General features: G+C 47.3%; 1 protein-coding gene across 1 annotated transcript; it reads right to left on the reverse strand.

Moving 5' to 3' along the window:
• Window positions 1–10,277: 10,277 nt before the first annotated feature.
• Window positions 10,278–13,755, reverse strand: LOC124462032 (nucleoplasmin-like protein ANO39). The gene is made up of 2 exons (XM_047013428.1): window positions 13,307–13,755; window positions 10,278–10,338 (listed from the first exon to the last, which is right to left on the reverse strand). The coding sequence occupies exons 1-2, from the start codon at window positions 13,753–13,755 to the stop codon at window positions 10,278–10,280; spliced, it is 510 nt and encodes a 169-aa protein (XP_046869384.1).
• Window positions 13,756–16,354: the final 2,599 nt, after the last annotated feature.

The following is a 16,354-nucleotide window of genomic DNA, read 5'->3' on the forward strand; positions in this document are numbered from 1 at the left end:
TCATCTGTTGATGTACGCGCATATGTACATATCCATGTACATATAATCCCTTCACACATTTACCACAACACAAAAGGCCAAAAAATATTGTTTTTTTAATAGCACTTAACGTATGCACCGCGATTTCTTGCGCGTTCGAATTAGGTGCGAAATTAATTCCCCACGCGCGTCTTTGGAAACCGGTGCACTTGCTTACATATGTACATACATACTTACATAGTCATACCTTGCACATATGTACATATCCACAACACATAATCCATTTCGGTGTCGCGCATTGATTTAACACCACCCCACCTCCAATTAAATGACAATTACTTACGTTATTTTTGTTGTGAACAACGCGTGTGCACACATATCTATATACTCACCTGTGTACTTATGCATGTACGTACATACATAGATCAAGCATTTGTCCACATGCATTGATCGTTTGTTTTGTTTGCCTTCGCGCACAACACTCGCGGTGTGTAAAAGCGTTCTTTTGTTATTGGTTTTCTCTTTTTTTGCACAACCACAAAAAAATTATTAACATAATTAAACAACAACATCAAAATATAAACAACGGCCGACAGCTGTTTTCGGAGTAGTGGTGACACGTGAGTCGAGTCGTGATATCGATAGGCGGCTCAAGCGCGCCAAGTTCAAATCACATTATTTCCGATTCCCTTTTTTCGCCTAATTATATATCCGCCCATATTTATAACTAAATACATATATATTTTTCCAGCACTATTGTGCCCACATTTATATATCCGTCCATATTCATAAATTATATATATATAATTTTCTCCGGCCAGTATTTTGCGCACATATATATATCCGCCCATATTTATAAATAAATACATATATATTTTTTCCAGCACTATCGGGCCCATATTTATATATCCATTCATATTCAAAAATTATAAATATATTTTTTCCGTCCAGCCTTTTGCGCTCATATATATATCCGCCCATATTTATAAATAAATACATATATATATTTTTTTCCAGCACTATCGGGCCATATTTATATATCCATTCATATTCAAAAATTATAAATATATTTTTTCCGGCCAGCCTTTTGCGCTCATATATATATCCGCCCATATTTATAAATAAATACATATATATTTTTTCCAGCACTATCGGGCCCATATTTATATATCCATTCATACTCAAAAATTATAAATATATTTTTCCGGCCAGCCTTTTGCGCTCATATATATATCCGCCCATATTTATAAATAAATACATATATATATTTTTTCCAGCACTATCGGGCCCATATTTATATATCCATTCATACTCAAAAATTATAAATATATTTTTCCGGCCAGCCTTTTGCGCTCATATATATATCCGCCCATATTTATAAATAAATACATATATATATTTTTTCCAGCACTATCGGGCCCATATTTATATATCCATTCATATTCAAAAATTATAAATATATTTCTTCCGGCCAGCCTTTTGCGCTCATATATATATCCGCCCATATTTATAAATAAATACATATATATATTTTTTCCAGCACTATCGGCCCATATTTATACATCCGTCCATATTTATAAATTATATATATAAATTTTGTTTCCGGCCAGTATTGTGCGCACATATATATATCCAGATCCAGATTTATACAAAAACGTATTTTCTTTTATCCTATACATCTTTATTTATATATTTCCTCCGTGTTTTGTTTTATACGTACTCCCAGCGTTACTTACGAATCCATACAAACTTGTTTTGTAATCATTTAGCTTGTCTACGTGCAAGTTTTGATCCGCACTCGTGCGTTCGTATATTGTTCCGCATCTATCCCCATTAAAAGGGCTCCGTTTCCGAGCCGCACGCGAGATAATTCTCCCGCAATCCTGCGGTGCACAGTGAGAAAGCTCTTGCGTCCTCATACAGTCCACTTCTCATTTCCTCAAATTTTCCTCATTTCCTCATTTTCTCAAAACCCACAAACTCGGTGTTCGACGGTAAGGTCGTCCCCTGAGTATGTCCACGGAGCCGTCCAAGACTGCGCCGAAGTCTAACGGTCTTTCGTCTCCCTCTTCAACTCCGGAGAAGGTTCGGCCTCCGATAACTCCGGCGACCGTGAAGCGTACGGATATTTCGCGCAAGTTCTCGTCTGTTCGCAGCCGCAGCGAATCCCCAAGATCCCGTCCGTCTTCGTCCAGCCTCCCTCAGGGTCGCAGATTCTCGGTTAAGGACTCGAGTGAACACAAAGGTCGTTCCAAGCTTTCAACCCAGACCCAGATCCCGCACGTTGTTGTGACGCACTGTTCTGACGCTCCCGTGACCCGATCCGTATCACAACAGCGCAGAGAACACTCCAGAATGTCCCTCTCCGATTTCATTCTGGCGTGCGACGCATTGACTCTGTTCGAAGCTCGGGAGAGTGAAGCTCTAACTTCTGAAGTCCCCTTGTTTTCCATTAAAATGCACTTAGAGCAGCTCAAATCGCTGTGGTCAACTGTCGAGATGGAACACTCCCGTTGTCACAAGGCCTTGACAGTCCAAACCGACGAGGAAAGCTTGGCAAACATAAGCCGCATCAAGGCGAAGCACGAATACGCTTATGCGGCGTATGTGCGCTGCGGGACGTTGTTTGGAGAACGCATCGAACAGCTCTCGGCACAGATGACGAGTCTTATGCGTCAGCCCACCGCTCCGTCGAGGCCGGCGGGGCATAGAGTTCCTCCGTGTGAGGTGGAGACATTTGATGGCGACAGCCTAGCATGGCCCACATTCCGCGATTTGTTCGCTGCCATTTATATCGCCAACCCGTACTTGTCACAAGTGGAGAAGCTCTATCACCTGAACACCAAGACGCGAGGGGAAGCGAGAACCATCGTAGCTAAGTCCCCCCTGACGAATGAGGGTTTCCAGGCCGCGTGGGAGAACCTCACCGCACGGTACGAAAATAGCCGTCTGCTTGTCATGACTCAAGCCAGACAACTCCTTCAGATTCCCGCGGTGGCACAAGAGTCGGGCAAATCCTTGCGAGAGCTGCAGACTGCGTTTCAAGGGTGTCGTACCGCGCTTGAGCGTTCGGGTGTTAGTACGGAGAATTGGGATGTCTTACTTATCGCCATCTGCACTAGCAAATTGCCGAAGGCCACAATCCTCCTGTGGGAGCAATCAGTGCCAAATAAGACTGTCGTCTCAAATTGGTCCGATTTGAACCAATTTCTTACCGATCGGTATCGTGTCCTGGATGCCACCGAAGAACATAAGTCGGGCCCAAGTGTGCAAGCCATCCCCTTTGGCCCCCGCAAATCCTCTGCAACGATGAAGGTCCAAGCGTTCCCCGCGAAAGCCCAGCTCAAACCGGCTTCTTGTAAGCTGTGCCATCGGGAGAATCACCCTATACGGCTCTGCCCTAGTTTTCTTGATATGCCTGTTCACAGGCGGCTGGAAACCATTAGACAGCAGGGACTTTGTCTGAACTGTTTTGCCCGCGGTCATCAAGTGAAGGGCTGCTCCAGTGCGCATAATTGCCATACCTGCAAGGAACGTCATCATACGCTGTTGCATCCTAGTGATGTGTCCGTGTCCTCGCCGTCCGCTGCGCAAGTCCCACCATCCAGCGCCACAGAGGGTCCGTCCACGAGCAACCAGCTCACAAATGCTCAAAGTTATTTTGCATCTACCCCAGGCAGAGGCCTTTTAGGCACTGCGATTGTCACTCTGCACCATCGTGGTGTGGATCACCATATTCGGGCGTTGATCGACTCTGGGGCCGATTCAACTTTTCTCTCCGAGCGTGTCTTCAGCATGGTCCAGCCCCCCTTCTACCCAGTAGACGCTGCGGTTACTGGCATGGGCCAGAGTGATGGAGGCTGCGCCGACAAGGTGTGTCTGCTAATGCTGTCTCCCCCGTGTGACAGACTGAACAAGATCGAGGTCTCCGCCCTGGTCGTATCCAAATTGTCAGGGGCCATTCCAACAGCTCCATTCCTTAATACGGTTCCGACGCAGTGCCTCGATCGCCCCCTGGCTGACCCGTACTACAACAAGCCCGCGCCTATTGACATGATTATCGGTGTTGACCTGTTTCCCCACATCCTCGGAGAACGGATCAAAAAGGATATTGGTGAGTTCGTCGGGCTAGAAACCATCTTTGGATGGGTTCTGTGTGGAGCTATCATGCCTGACCCTCCGATGTCTCGATCAGTTTTCGCGGCACAGACGCGAGTTAGGCCAGAAGCAAAACTTGATGTACTCCTCACCAAGTTTTGGGAGGTGGAAGACCTTCCCGCAAAACCGGAAAAGGAGGATGACGTATTCTGCGAGCGGAACTTCCAGGAGACCACCCAAAGAGGAAAGGACGGTGGATATGTTGTGTCTCTACCCTTCAAAGGTCCGAATAGCGTTGACTTGGGCCACTCACGACCGATCGCGCTGGCTCAATTCCTGCGGAATGAAGCACGCCTTCTCAAGGATCCCGTCCTAAAAACGCAGTACGATGCCATTATTCAAGAGTACGAGGAATTGGGTCACATGATTCGGGTGACGCCGCCTCAAGGTGGGAAAAACTTCTATCTCCCCCATTACGCGGTGTTTAAGCCCGATAGCACCACCACTAAGGTACGCGTGGTATTTAACGCATCGAGCCCCTCCACACAAGGCGTCAGCCTCAACGATGTCTTGCACACCGGCCCCACTCTTCAGGCCGACCTCACGCTTCAGGTACTGAAATGCGGTTCTTTCAATTCGTTTTCAACGCCGACATAACGCAGATGTATCGACAAATCCGAGTCGACCCCAGGCATACCCCCTTTCAGCGAATCCTCTACCGAAACCGCTGCGGCAATATTCAGGATTATGAGTTACAAACTGTCACGTTTGGGGTTAACTGCGCGCCATTCTTGGCGATCCGAGTCCTTTTACAACTGGCACAAGACGTGCAAGCGATGTATCCTCAGGCGAGCGAAATCCTTCGGAACTACATGTATGTTGATGATGTCCTTGCCGGCGCTCACACTGAAGCCGACGCCCGTCTCGCCATACGAGAGCTTCAAGCGACCCTCCAATCTGCGGGCTTCCCGCTTCGGAAGTGGACTTCCAATAAGAAGGAAGTACTTCAAGCCATTCCGAGAGAGCACCTGCTGCGAGAGGACTTTCTCGAGCTGGAAGACGCGAGCACTGCAAAAACCTTGGGCATCCGCTGGCAAGCTGCCGAAGACGTCTTCTTCTTCACCGTAGCGGACCCCCCTTGAAGGAGTCGATCACCAAGAGGCAGGTTCTGTCCCATATCGCTAAACTCTTTGACCCCGCTGGTTGGCTAGCCCCATTTGTCATCCGAGCGAAGATATTCATGCAACAAATCTGGCTTACCGAACTGGGCTGGGATGATGTTCTGCCGCCTCTCCTGCTGCAGCAATGGCACGAATTCCTGCAGGATTACCCAGGCCTCAGTCGACTCCGCATTCCCCGTTGGCTAAACACCAGCGATAAGCTCTCGTGGGAGCTTCATGGCTTCTGTGACGCGTCACAGAAAGTGTATGGAGCAGCCCTATATGTGCGGGTTCGGTGCGGCGATCAAGTAGACGTCCATAAGACCCGTGTAGCTCCAGTCAAAACAGTCTCGCTGCCTCGGCTGGAGTTGTGCGGAGCGGTTTTGCTAGCCGATCTCTGGGCGTCGATCGTTCCTGAACTCCCAATCCCACCTGCAACCTCCCAGTTTTGGACCGACTCTACCATCGTGTTGGCTTGGCTCAATAAACCCCCGTGCAGTTGGTCCACCTTCGTGGCCAATCGGGTATCCAGCATCTCCAAAAGCACCAGTGGCCAAAGCTGGTCACATGTGCGCTCCGAGGACAACCCCGCTGATCTGGCGAGCCGTGGGGTCTTCGCGGCCGAGTTATCGGCCAGCAGACTCTGGTGGCATGGGCCGGACTGGCTCCAGCGAGCCCCCGGCGCCTTCCACGGTTCACCTCACCAATGACGAACTTCTCTCCGCCGAGCGCGCCTTGATTCGGACCTCTCAGCGTCGGGAATACCTCGCGGAGATACGGGCCCTGGGGGAAGGGCGACCCCTGCCATCATCCAGCACGCTACTCAATCTGAATCCATTTCTCGATCAGCATGGGTTACTCCGCTCCTGCGGACGACTCCGGGCCGCCGAGTCCCTCCGATATGATGAACGTCACCCTATTCTCCTCCCCTATAGTACTCATTTCACTCGCCTGCTTGTCGAATTCGCCCACCGCATCACGTTGCATGGCGGCAATCAACTGATGGTGCGGTATCTGCGCACCAAATTCTGGATCCCACGGATCAAGAACATGGTGAAGTCCCACCTCAAGGGGTGCAAAGTCTGCATCGTTCATCGTCGACGACTACAGACCCAGATGATGGGTGATCTCCCTCGAGAACGCATCACGTACTCCAGGCCCTTCACCCACACGGGCATTGATTTCGCAGGGCCGTTCGAGATCAAAAATTACACCGGGCGTGCGTGTCTCATAACTAAGGGTTATGTCTGCGTCTTTGTGTGTTTCAGCACGAAGGCAATCCATCTCGAGGCTACCTCCGACCTCACCACTGAAAGATTTCTTGCAGCCTTCTCTCGGTTTGTCGCACGGAGACAATGCCCACAGCGCATTTACTCCGACAATGGCAAAACCTTCGTAGGGGCCTCAAAGGCGCTCGAACAAGATTTCCTGAACGCCACCAAGCTTGATATAATGAAGGCATTTCCCCAGCACATTTTATCCTGGCAGTTCATTCCGCCAAGCGCGCCCCATATGGGTGGACTGTGGGAAGCAGGGGTCAAAAGTTTTAAGACCCTGTTTTACAAGTCCTCGTCCACTGTCAAATACACCTTCGAGGAACTCACCACTCTCCTGTGTAGGATCGAAGCGTGCCTAAACTCCAGGCCAATCTCTCCCATGAGCGAGGATCCAGAGGACCTGCTGGCCCTAAGCCCGGGACATTTCCTGATTGGAGGACCGCTCTTATCCATTGCGGAACCGGAAATTCTGGTCGAGCCTATGTCACTGATCAACCGATGGCAGCGACTGAAGGCAATCCAGCAGGCTTTCTGCCGCCGCTGGAAGAGTGAGTACCTCAAGGAGCTTCACAAACGGAACAAGTGGAAGTCACCGACTCGCAGCATCCAGACCGGCGACCTCGTGATCGTGTCCGAAGATCATCTCCCCTCCAACGAGTGGCGCTTAGGGCGAATTGAGCGCACTCTGCCCGGGGCTGACGGTCTCGTCCGAGTGGCTGATGTCACCACCGCGCGTGGGTCTATCCGAAGACCCGTAGCGAAGCTTATTCTGTTGCAAGACAGCAGGAGTCCTGAGCCTAAAACCTTATCGTGACTCCCAATCCCTCTATGTTCCCTCCGAATGTCCTCGTCTCCGTGCATGTTGTTCGTTCCCGCGCATAGACTAATCCACTCCCCCCTACGTAATTTCTTTCGTTACAGTTCGTTCAGCTCCCCCTTTCATAGCGACATGGCCCCCACACGTCTGCCGCACCACCGCAGCAAACGAGCTGCTCCGCAGGGCACGAACGTGTACCGATGCCGGGTCTGTCGGGGGGTTCATGCACTCCGGCAGTGTCAGCGCTTCCTGAACCTCCGAGGGGAAAAGCGGCTCCGGGCGGTGCTGATCAACAAGTATTGTCCCAATTGCTTGGCACACGAGCATTCATCCGACGCGTGCCGGACTCGCCATGGTTGCCGACGATGCGGGCAAAGGCACCATACCCTGCTCCACATGGCCGACCAACCGCCGAGACAACGTGCCTCCGCCCGGCGTCGCAGCCAATCACCCCCCTCCGGGCGTGCTGCACCCCCGCTACAACCCTGTTCCCGATCATCGTCCGACCGCTCCGCTTCCCCAGAAGGCGCACCCGAAATCTCTCTATCCTCCCTGCTCCACGCCAGGACGACGACTGTCCTGCCAACCGCAGTTCTCCGGTTGGGCAATGGCTCGAAATCCTTCGAGACCCGCGTCCTTCTCGATGCGTGTGCGGCTGAGAGCCGCATCAATCGCTCCTTTGCCCGGTCCCTGGGGTTAGCTGTGACCAAGGTCGGGGTCGACCAAGCCTGTACGGCCGTCCTCGAGTCGAGATCCGACGAGACGTTCCGACGGAACGTTATATTCCGGGTCGAAGAGGACTTGCTCATCCGCACTCCCATCCGGGAAGTGGCGGCGCCGGTTCGGGAGAAATTCGCCACCCTGATCCTGGCCGACCCCTATTTCTATCGGCCGGCGTCGGTATCCGTGGTACTCGGGGCAGACCTCTATCCTGAGGTCATCCAACCAGGCTGTGTGCCCGGTCATAGCGGTACTCCCGCAGCCCAGAGCACCGTGTTCGGATGGGTCGTCACCGGCTCCTGTGGCATCTAGGCGCTCCAGAACGTTGCCGTCCCCCGTCCTTTATATGTCCAGGGTGGCAATTGCAACATGTTGCAAGGGGGGCGGTATGTTCACGCCACCGGGTGAACAGCAGTGAGCGGCGAAGAGCAGTGAAGAGTGAGGAGGGTTTTTTGATCCTCGGCATCTACGGTCACACCAGGAGGGGTGACTGGGTTTTTTCCAATGGGCATCGCCATTATACTGAATCGAGATTTTCACCCGAACACCCGTTCACCTCCTGTATATTATACTTTGCGATTTGTCACTTTTTCCAACCGAACCATTTCGTGTGTGTGCCGGTATATCTTGTGAACTAAATAAAGCAAACATAGAATTAAAACGAAGTTTTCGCGCGTTTTAATCATTCTACTCACGTATGAGACCCTGAAGATATTGGCACCCGCCAACCACTTGTTACTATATCGGGTCCTTCCGCCCCGCCACAAACAATAGTCACAATAATAACAATCACCGGGGTATTGATGAAACATTAATGCACCTTAAAAGAAAAGTCTACTTTCCACATATGAAAAGCAAAATAGCGCAAATAATAAAGGGTTGTGAAATTTGCCTCACACTTAAATACGATAGACAGCCGCAGAAACCACCTTTTGAAGTACCAGAAACTCCTTGCAAACCAATGGACATAGTCCATATAGACATATACACGATAAACAAAAACTATAATCTTACATTAATAGATAAGTTTTCAAAATTTGCATGTGCCTACCCTATACCCAACAGGACCTGCATAAACGTCGTTACCGCCATGAAACATTTTTTCAGCCTTTTTGGAATCCCTAAAAAAATAGTTTATGACCAAGGTGCGGAATTTTCTGGCAGTATATTTAAAGATTTCTGTAATCAATACGACATCCAATGTCACATAACTTCCTTCCAGCAGTCATCCAGCAACTCTCCAGTAGAACGATTACATTCGACACTGACTGAAACCTAGAACCTACCAAGAGATGAAAGAGATTTTACATAAAAATACTAAAAGCAAACTTGATAAACTTAACGAAACTCGGAAATCCGCAGCCCCCTTATCAACTAATGAAAGCATATTTCGAAAAGAAAACCGTAGAAATAAGTTAACGCCAAGATTTTCTAAACATAAAGATAATGGTAACACACTTATCACCACACGCTTGCAAAAAATCCATAAATCTAAAATAAGGCGAACAACAAAATAATAATTAGTATAATCTTTTTTTTTTACATATGTCATTCATCGTACCCAAACGCATTGTAAACAATATACAGCATTTGTTTTAACATTTGAAAAAAAAAATTTTTTTAACATAAAATGCTACAAAAACAACTAGAAAAATTAAGCTTTCGGCATACCATTAGATCATTAGATTTTGTGTTGCGTTGGAATCACAAGTGGACAACGACGGTCCGATGAACAAGCCCAAGTCACAAGGAAATCAGCGGCATCCACCCGACAGCCCCATTCTAAACGCATTGCTTCATTTTGGGGAGGGAGGAGTTACCAACCCAACACCCTGGTCACTAAATTGGCGAACGAGACCCAGGAAAGAAGATCGATTGATAATTTATATATGATGATCATACATACACAAAACATACATACACAAAACATACATACATAAAACATACATACATATGATACATAAAACATACATACATAAAACATACATACATAAAACATACATACATAAAACATACATACATAAAACATACATACATAAAACATACATACACACATGCATTAATTCGATTGTAACAGACACACAAAGATAGACAAAAGGTAGAGAATCCAAAAACATTATGAATAAAAAAGACACTTCTGTTTTAACATCTGAATCGAACAGACGTTTGAGTTACTCGGGGAAAAACCAAATACACACACATCTCACACACCCTCATTCAAACCATCTAGCTCCCGGTGGTAATTCCCGCAGTGACGAATTTGCCACTGTAACGATCCTTTTTTGTCCTTCGGGATATTTACGATATCTCTTGGGCTAGGTTCGGCACAACAAATTTATTTTGTGCCCCGGTGAAATTAAAACACGTTTGATTTCAGTTGTTAATGCTTAATTGTATGTTTATTCAAATCGTTGGTGGGCTCGGTTGGATATGACGGTTTCTCGATGGTAGTTCTGGGCTTGGGCAGCGTTGGGGAGTCACTTCGAATCCCTCGTCGACCCTTCTCGTCTTCCTCTTGCTCCTATAGCCGTTGCTGGTTACTGTCTCGATCCGTATAGTGTGCTTGATTTGCGCTACACACCTCTGCACCCTTTTCGCTGAGTTCGTTGAGAATGCTTTTGCTTTAAGGCTCTGGGATGAATCCCGTAGCTGTTATCACGAAGCAGGATGTTCCTCAGAAATTGGTACTCGTCAGGATATATAGATCCTGGAATTTCGGCAGTAGGATATATCCTCGTGCCTTCCACTGACCTTGGGTACTCCTGGAGATTGCTTGGCTTCTCTCAAATTTACTCTAGCTTGGGTACGGTGTTTATTATCTTTTTTTTAGGACTTGTTGCTATCAAGTGGAACTGTACAGGTTACTCGTAAGGCCTGTATAGTTCTTAGTTTTCTGCTGCTCCTTGTGTTTCCTTGCTAAGTTTCTTAAGGTTACTGGTAAGGCCTTAATTACTTGTTGCTTGATCACGTCTTGATGACTTGATGATGCTGCTTGATGGGGGTTGCCTTTATATAGGCAATTCCCACGGCCTCAGGAATATCTTGGTGTAGTACCGCTATACAGCTGGTACATTTCCATCGGCCCTCTGCTTTCACCCACGCATCCACTTGTTGCTATGCGTGGTGAAAATCCCGTAAATCCTTTGCGCATATGTCCACTTTCTTTGTGGCTGAGCGCCCATTTATTTCCTTGTCCTTGTCTAGCTCCCTTGTATCTACGTGCTTCCATCACTTTCACGCATTGGCGTCGCCTTTCTATTGGCCGCCCTTCATATCCCGTTGACTCTCTCTGCTTTCTCTGCCAGCGCTGCCGTCGCCCGTCGCTCCCTTTGATTCACTCGTCATACCCAATTTCACCCGTATTTGCTCAATATTGATATTTACATATATATATACTAATTGTATTAACTAAAATTATCATTTGAACATAAATAGCCTGATTAATTTAATATATTGTATTATTTAAATCCCCATGCAAATACACTTTCATATGCATCTTGCATCCGTCAGATAGAGGGCTTCCCCATGGCCTCATCCCTCCCCCTTCGGCTTGCATATTCCCTCACACCTCCATAAACCATCATTGCTTCTCGCATCTTTGCTTTCCCCCCTACTCCCCGATTCACAAGCATAGCCCTCACTTGGTTTCGTTTCGGTACCAAGCTTCCCCCGCACCCGTTTTTCGGGCTTGCTTGGCCCTCACTTTTGTTTTCTCTCGCTCCCGAAATTCTTTTGGCGCTCGCATTCTAACTGCTTTCGCTCTCATGAGCGTGACGTAGGCATCGCGCGGCCCATTGGCCGCCGGTATTCTCCCATGCCGTCACTCACGCATAGTGTACGTGTGACGTGCGTGTATGTACGCTAATGCATGCATTTACATTTGCCTCTCCATGCTCTTAATTTATCTAATGAGGCCAATGCCCTATTTTTGCATGCAATTATGCCCTCAAGCCCGGTTTCATTTACTCTTATACAGCCACTAATACTCATTATGTTTCCCACGCATCTTCCCGCTTGTACGAAATCGCCAGCGGTTGCGTGGGGTTCGATCGGCCATGTTCGACCGGCCTCTTGCATTGGCTCTTATACGACCGAACTTATCGCATTATGTCTCCCACGCATCTTCCCGCTTGTACGAAAATCGCCAGCGGTTGCGTGGGGTTCGATCGGCAATGTTCGGCTGGCCTTGTTTATTTGATCATTTACATCCGATTTCACTCTTATACTTTAGTTTGTGTCTTGGCTGCGTTTGTATCTGGCTGTTTGTTGTATCTTATGTATTGTGGCTTTGTATCTTGTTTGTTGTAGCTTGTTTGTTGTGTGGGACATTATTCTTGTGTATATAATGTTCCTCACACTCCCCCCTTCTTCGGGAGGGATTTGCCCTCCCCTGTCCCTTGTACCTTGTTTGTTTTCTGCATGTGTTTATTGTGTTTGTTTTCTGCGTGTGTATTTTCATTTTCGTACTTGTGCATTTTTATGCTTTGCCTTTGTAGTTTTTTTTTTTTTATTTTGCATGTGTTTTGCTTGTTTTGGGTTTTTTTTTTTATTTTGGACTCAGCTCGCATCTTTTATTGGGCATTTGGCATCTTCTAATGTTGGCGATTACGGAGTATCTTTTCGTTAAATGCTGGCGGATTAGGGCATCTTTTCATTGTTGTTTTTTTTTTCATTTTTGGCCCGTTCCGCATATTTTCTTATACCTAACTTACATTTAAATATCCTACTTATTCTATTCTCATTACGCCTACTTATTATGTTCTCCTTTCTCTATATACTCGAACTACCCCTGAGCTATCCTAATCCTATACCTATTTTGTCCCGCCCATACTATTCTAACTCTCCTCGGCCCTTCCTGTCGCACCATTTGGCCCACGATATCCGCCACCATCTCCGGCCAATCTCTTTCCTCCACCGCCTCATATCTCTCATGCCCGTATGGCACTGGGCATGAGTTTTGCCTGGCCAATATGGGCCGAGCACTGTCATTGTGCCCCGTGGGTGCAGACATTTGTCTACTCAATGCCGGTCTTGGCCACACCCCACGGGCACTCTCGGTATTCGAGCTGCAGCTGCTGTTGCTGTTGCTGCCATTGTGGCTGCTGTTGTTGTTGCAGTTGCTGCAATTGTTGCTGCTGTTGCTGTTGCAGTTGCATTTGTTGCTGCTGTTGCTGTTGCTGTTGCACTTGTTGCTGCTGTTGTTGTTGCAGTTGCATTTGTTGCTGCTGTTGTTGTTGCAGTTGCCTGCCTCTGACATTGAGTCCACCATACGAAACGGCGTTGGTGGCCGCGCTGGCTCCCACAATCTTGCCGGAGGCTCATATATCTCATTTTGCTCCCACGGCGCATACTCTTCTGGGCTACTCCGGCCGCTGCTCGCATCTCTCGCCTCTTCGTCGTCCATCATGCGTATCGCCTCGTCTAGTTCCCTCCATATTTCCTCATCACTCTCCTCCTCCTGGTGGCCCTGGTTTATCGCCGACTCGGCTTCGCTCTCCTCAGATCCGTAGCCGCTGTCATCTACGTCCTCATCGTTCTCCTCGTCCGATGAGGCGGCGATTGCCGGATCTTTCATATCCGGCTCATCGTCGTCGGACTCCTCATCGGACCCGTGCCAGTCACCGCGTTCCATATTGGCCCGCGGTGCCGCACCTCGTCGAACTACGCCTTCATCCTGGCCAAAATTTACGTTAAACGCATTCATTCTAATTGGGTTTTGTTTTTTGTTGGCTTTACTCGCTGAGTGTTAAACTTTGAGTGACTCTTGCTTAGGATTTCTGCATGCAGGAAACCTCGCATCTTTGATATTTGTCAAATTTTTACCGTTATTCAAAACTTTGGATTCTCTATTTTAACTATCGATGCCGAATATTCTAATGCCCCTGCAATGCTCCACTAATACTAATGTATTAACGCACGATTACATGCTCACTCTTATGCGCATGTGTATGTGTGTTCCCTCTCTTTCCTTTTATTTTCTCTTTGTGCACTCATACTATTACATGTTACTATCGTGCGCATGTGTAGGTTTTGGCTCTCTTTGATTGTGTGATCGTTTTTTTTTTTTTTGTTTATCCTTGTTTTCTATTTGCTCATGCATATTTGCCAGACTGTATGTATATTATGTCTGCATATATTTATCTTGTTCCGGTATGCGGTTTGTGACTTTGCTGTTCTGCTTGTTCTTATTTATGCACTTTGTGATTCTTTTGTTTTACGTTTTTTTTTTGTTACGTGATTTTGTACGATGCACTTTGAGATTTTTGGCTCTGTGTCATGTTTTTGAGATTTCTGCCCAGCCGGCCGGTCTGTGCAGATTTCTCGCTGCCATGTCATCAGATTCGTCCATACTCATTGTTCATCTATTTTATTGACATCTGTCTGTTCACTTATTTGCTCTTTCATCTGGCTGATATGTGCTTGCCTGGTTTTTCCTGTTTCTTTGTGCCGTAATTTACATATAACTGGAGACAAAATCCTGTTACTTCATAAGGGCCTCCAAATCTTGGTGCCAATTTTGCTGCAAATCCTTCGGCCGCATTCGAAAGATGGTGTTCTTTTGCCCATACTGTGGTTCCAATTGTTGGTCTCCACTCTCTCCTCCTTAGGTTATAGTGACGTGCCTAATCCTGTGCCGCCGTCTCCAGATTACGTCTTATCAGCTCGAAAGCTCTTGCACTTGTTTTGCCTTTGTCTCTGGTGGTACGCTTTGTTTTCCTGTGCCTGTCGTGACACTATCGTATATTGCGCCTGGCATTCTAGGTTCGCGTCCTTGTATCACATATGCTGGCGTAAATCCAGTTGACTCTGATTGACTGGTATTCACGGCCAGTGTTATTTCCGGCCAGCTCTCATCCCAATTCCGTTGATTTTCACCGGTAACTGAGCAATCATCGTTTTCACTGTTCTGTTTGCCCTTTCGGTTGGGTTTTCTTGTGGTGTGTATGGTGCTGTAAATTGGTGTTGGCATCCCCATTCCTCTAGCATTTTCTTAAATGTTCTGCTAGTAAATTGTACCCCATTGTCAGTTATTACCACTTTAGGAACTCCAAATCTCGACAGAATTCTTTCCCTAAAGGCCTTGATTAGATTCTCCGCGGTTGCCTTTCGCATGGGTATTAGTTCTGTCCATTTTGAAAATCGGTCAATGATTACCAGTAACTTTGAGTTTCCATGTTTCGACCGTGGTAGTGGTCCGACGAAATCAGCACACACCGTGGCCCATGGTTCGTCAGGTATTTGCGTCAGCATTTTCCCTGCTGCTTGCTGTTGGTTGGGTTTGTATTGCTGACACGTTGTGCATTTTCCCACGAATTTCTGATATTCGTTGCATTCCTGGCCAATAATATCTTGCCGCAGTTCTGGAAATCGTTCGCCTGCTTCCTGTATGCCCTGCCGTTATGGAAGTGTGGTTTTCTTCCATCACTTGGTTTTCGTAGCGTCTTGGGCACACACAATTTCCATGATATTACTTCTCTTGACCTGCTCTATGTGGAATATTCCTGTACACCTGGCTGTTTTCTACTATGTAATCTGGATATTTCTGTGGTTGTTGTTGTACTTTATTTATTACTTCTTGAATCCATCACAGTCTTTGTTTGCTTGTCGTTATCGGGCGCCATTGTCTACTATTCTTCTGCACCCTTCCATTGGTTGTCTTGATAGTGCATCCGCGACAATGTTTAGTTTGCCCTTTCGATATGCTATTTCGAAATCATATTGTTGTAATTCCAGCGCCCATCGGGCTATGCGGCCCGTGGGACTCTCTATGCTATTTAACCACTTCAACGCCATGTGGTCTGTCACCACCTTGAATCGGTATCCCTCGAGATATGGCCTCAGCTTGCGTACTGCCCACACTATTGCTAGGCATTCCTTTTCTGTTGCCGAATAGTTTTTCGCTGCTTGATTTAATTCTCTTGACAGATATGAAACCACTCTTTCCCCCTCCTCGGTGTTTTGTACTAGTATGGCCCCTAATCCTGTGTTGCTTGCATCTGTTGGAGTACGAACGTTTTTGTGAAGTCTGGGCAAGCCAATACTGGGTCACTCGTGAGTTTTCCTTTTACTGATTCGAATGCTGCTTGATGCTCTTCGCTCCAATGCCATTTGGTTTTTTTTCTTGAGCAGCGCGTTTAACGGATGTGTTATCATAGCAAAATTTGGTACGAATCGTCTGTACCACGAGGCCCACCTAGATATTGCCGTAATTCTTTTGTGCACGTGGGCGGCTTCAGTTGAGCTATTGCTGCACCTTGTCTGGGTCCGTTGCAATACCGTTTTCTGTTACCAAGTGTCCTAGA

Source organism: Drosophila willistoni, unplaced genomic scaffold, assembly GCF_018902025.1.
Source record: "Drosophila willistoni isolate 14030-0811.24 unplaced genomic scaffold, UCI_dwil_1.1 Seg848, whole genome shotgun sequence".
Lineage (NCBI taxonomy): Eukaryota > Metazoa > Arthropoda > Insecta > Diptera > Drosophilidae > Drosophila > Drosophila willistoni.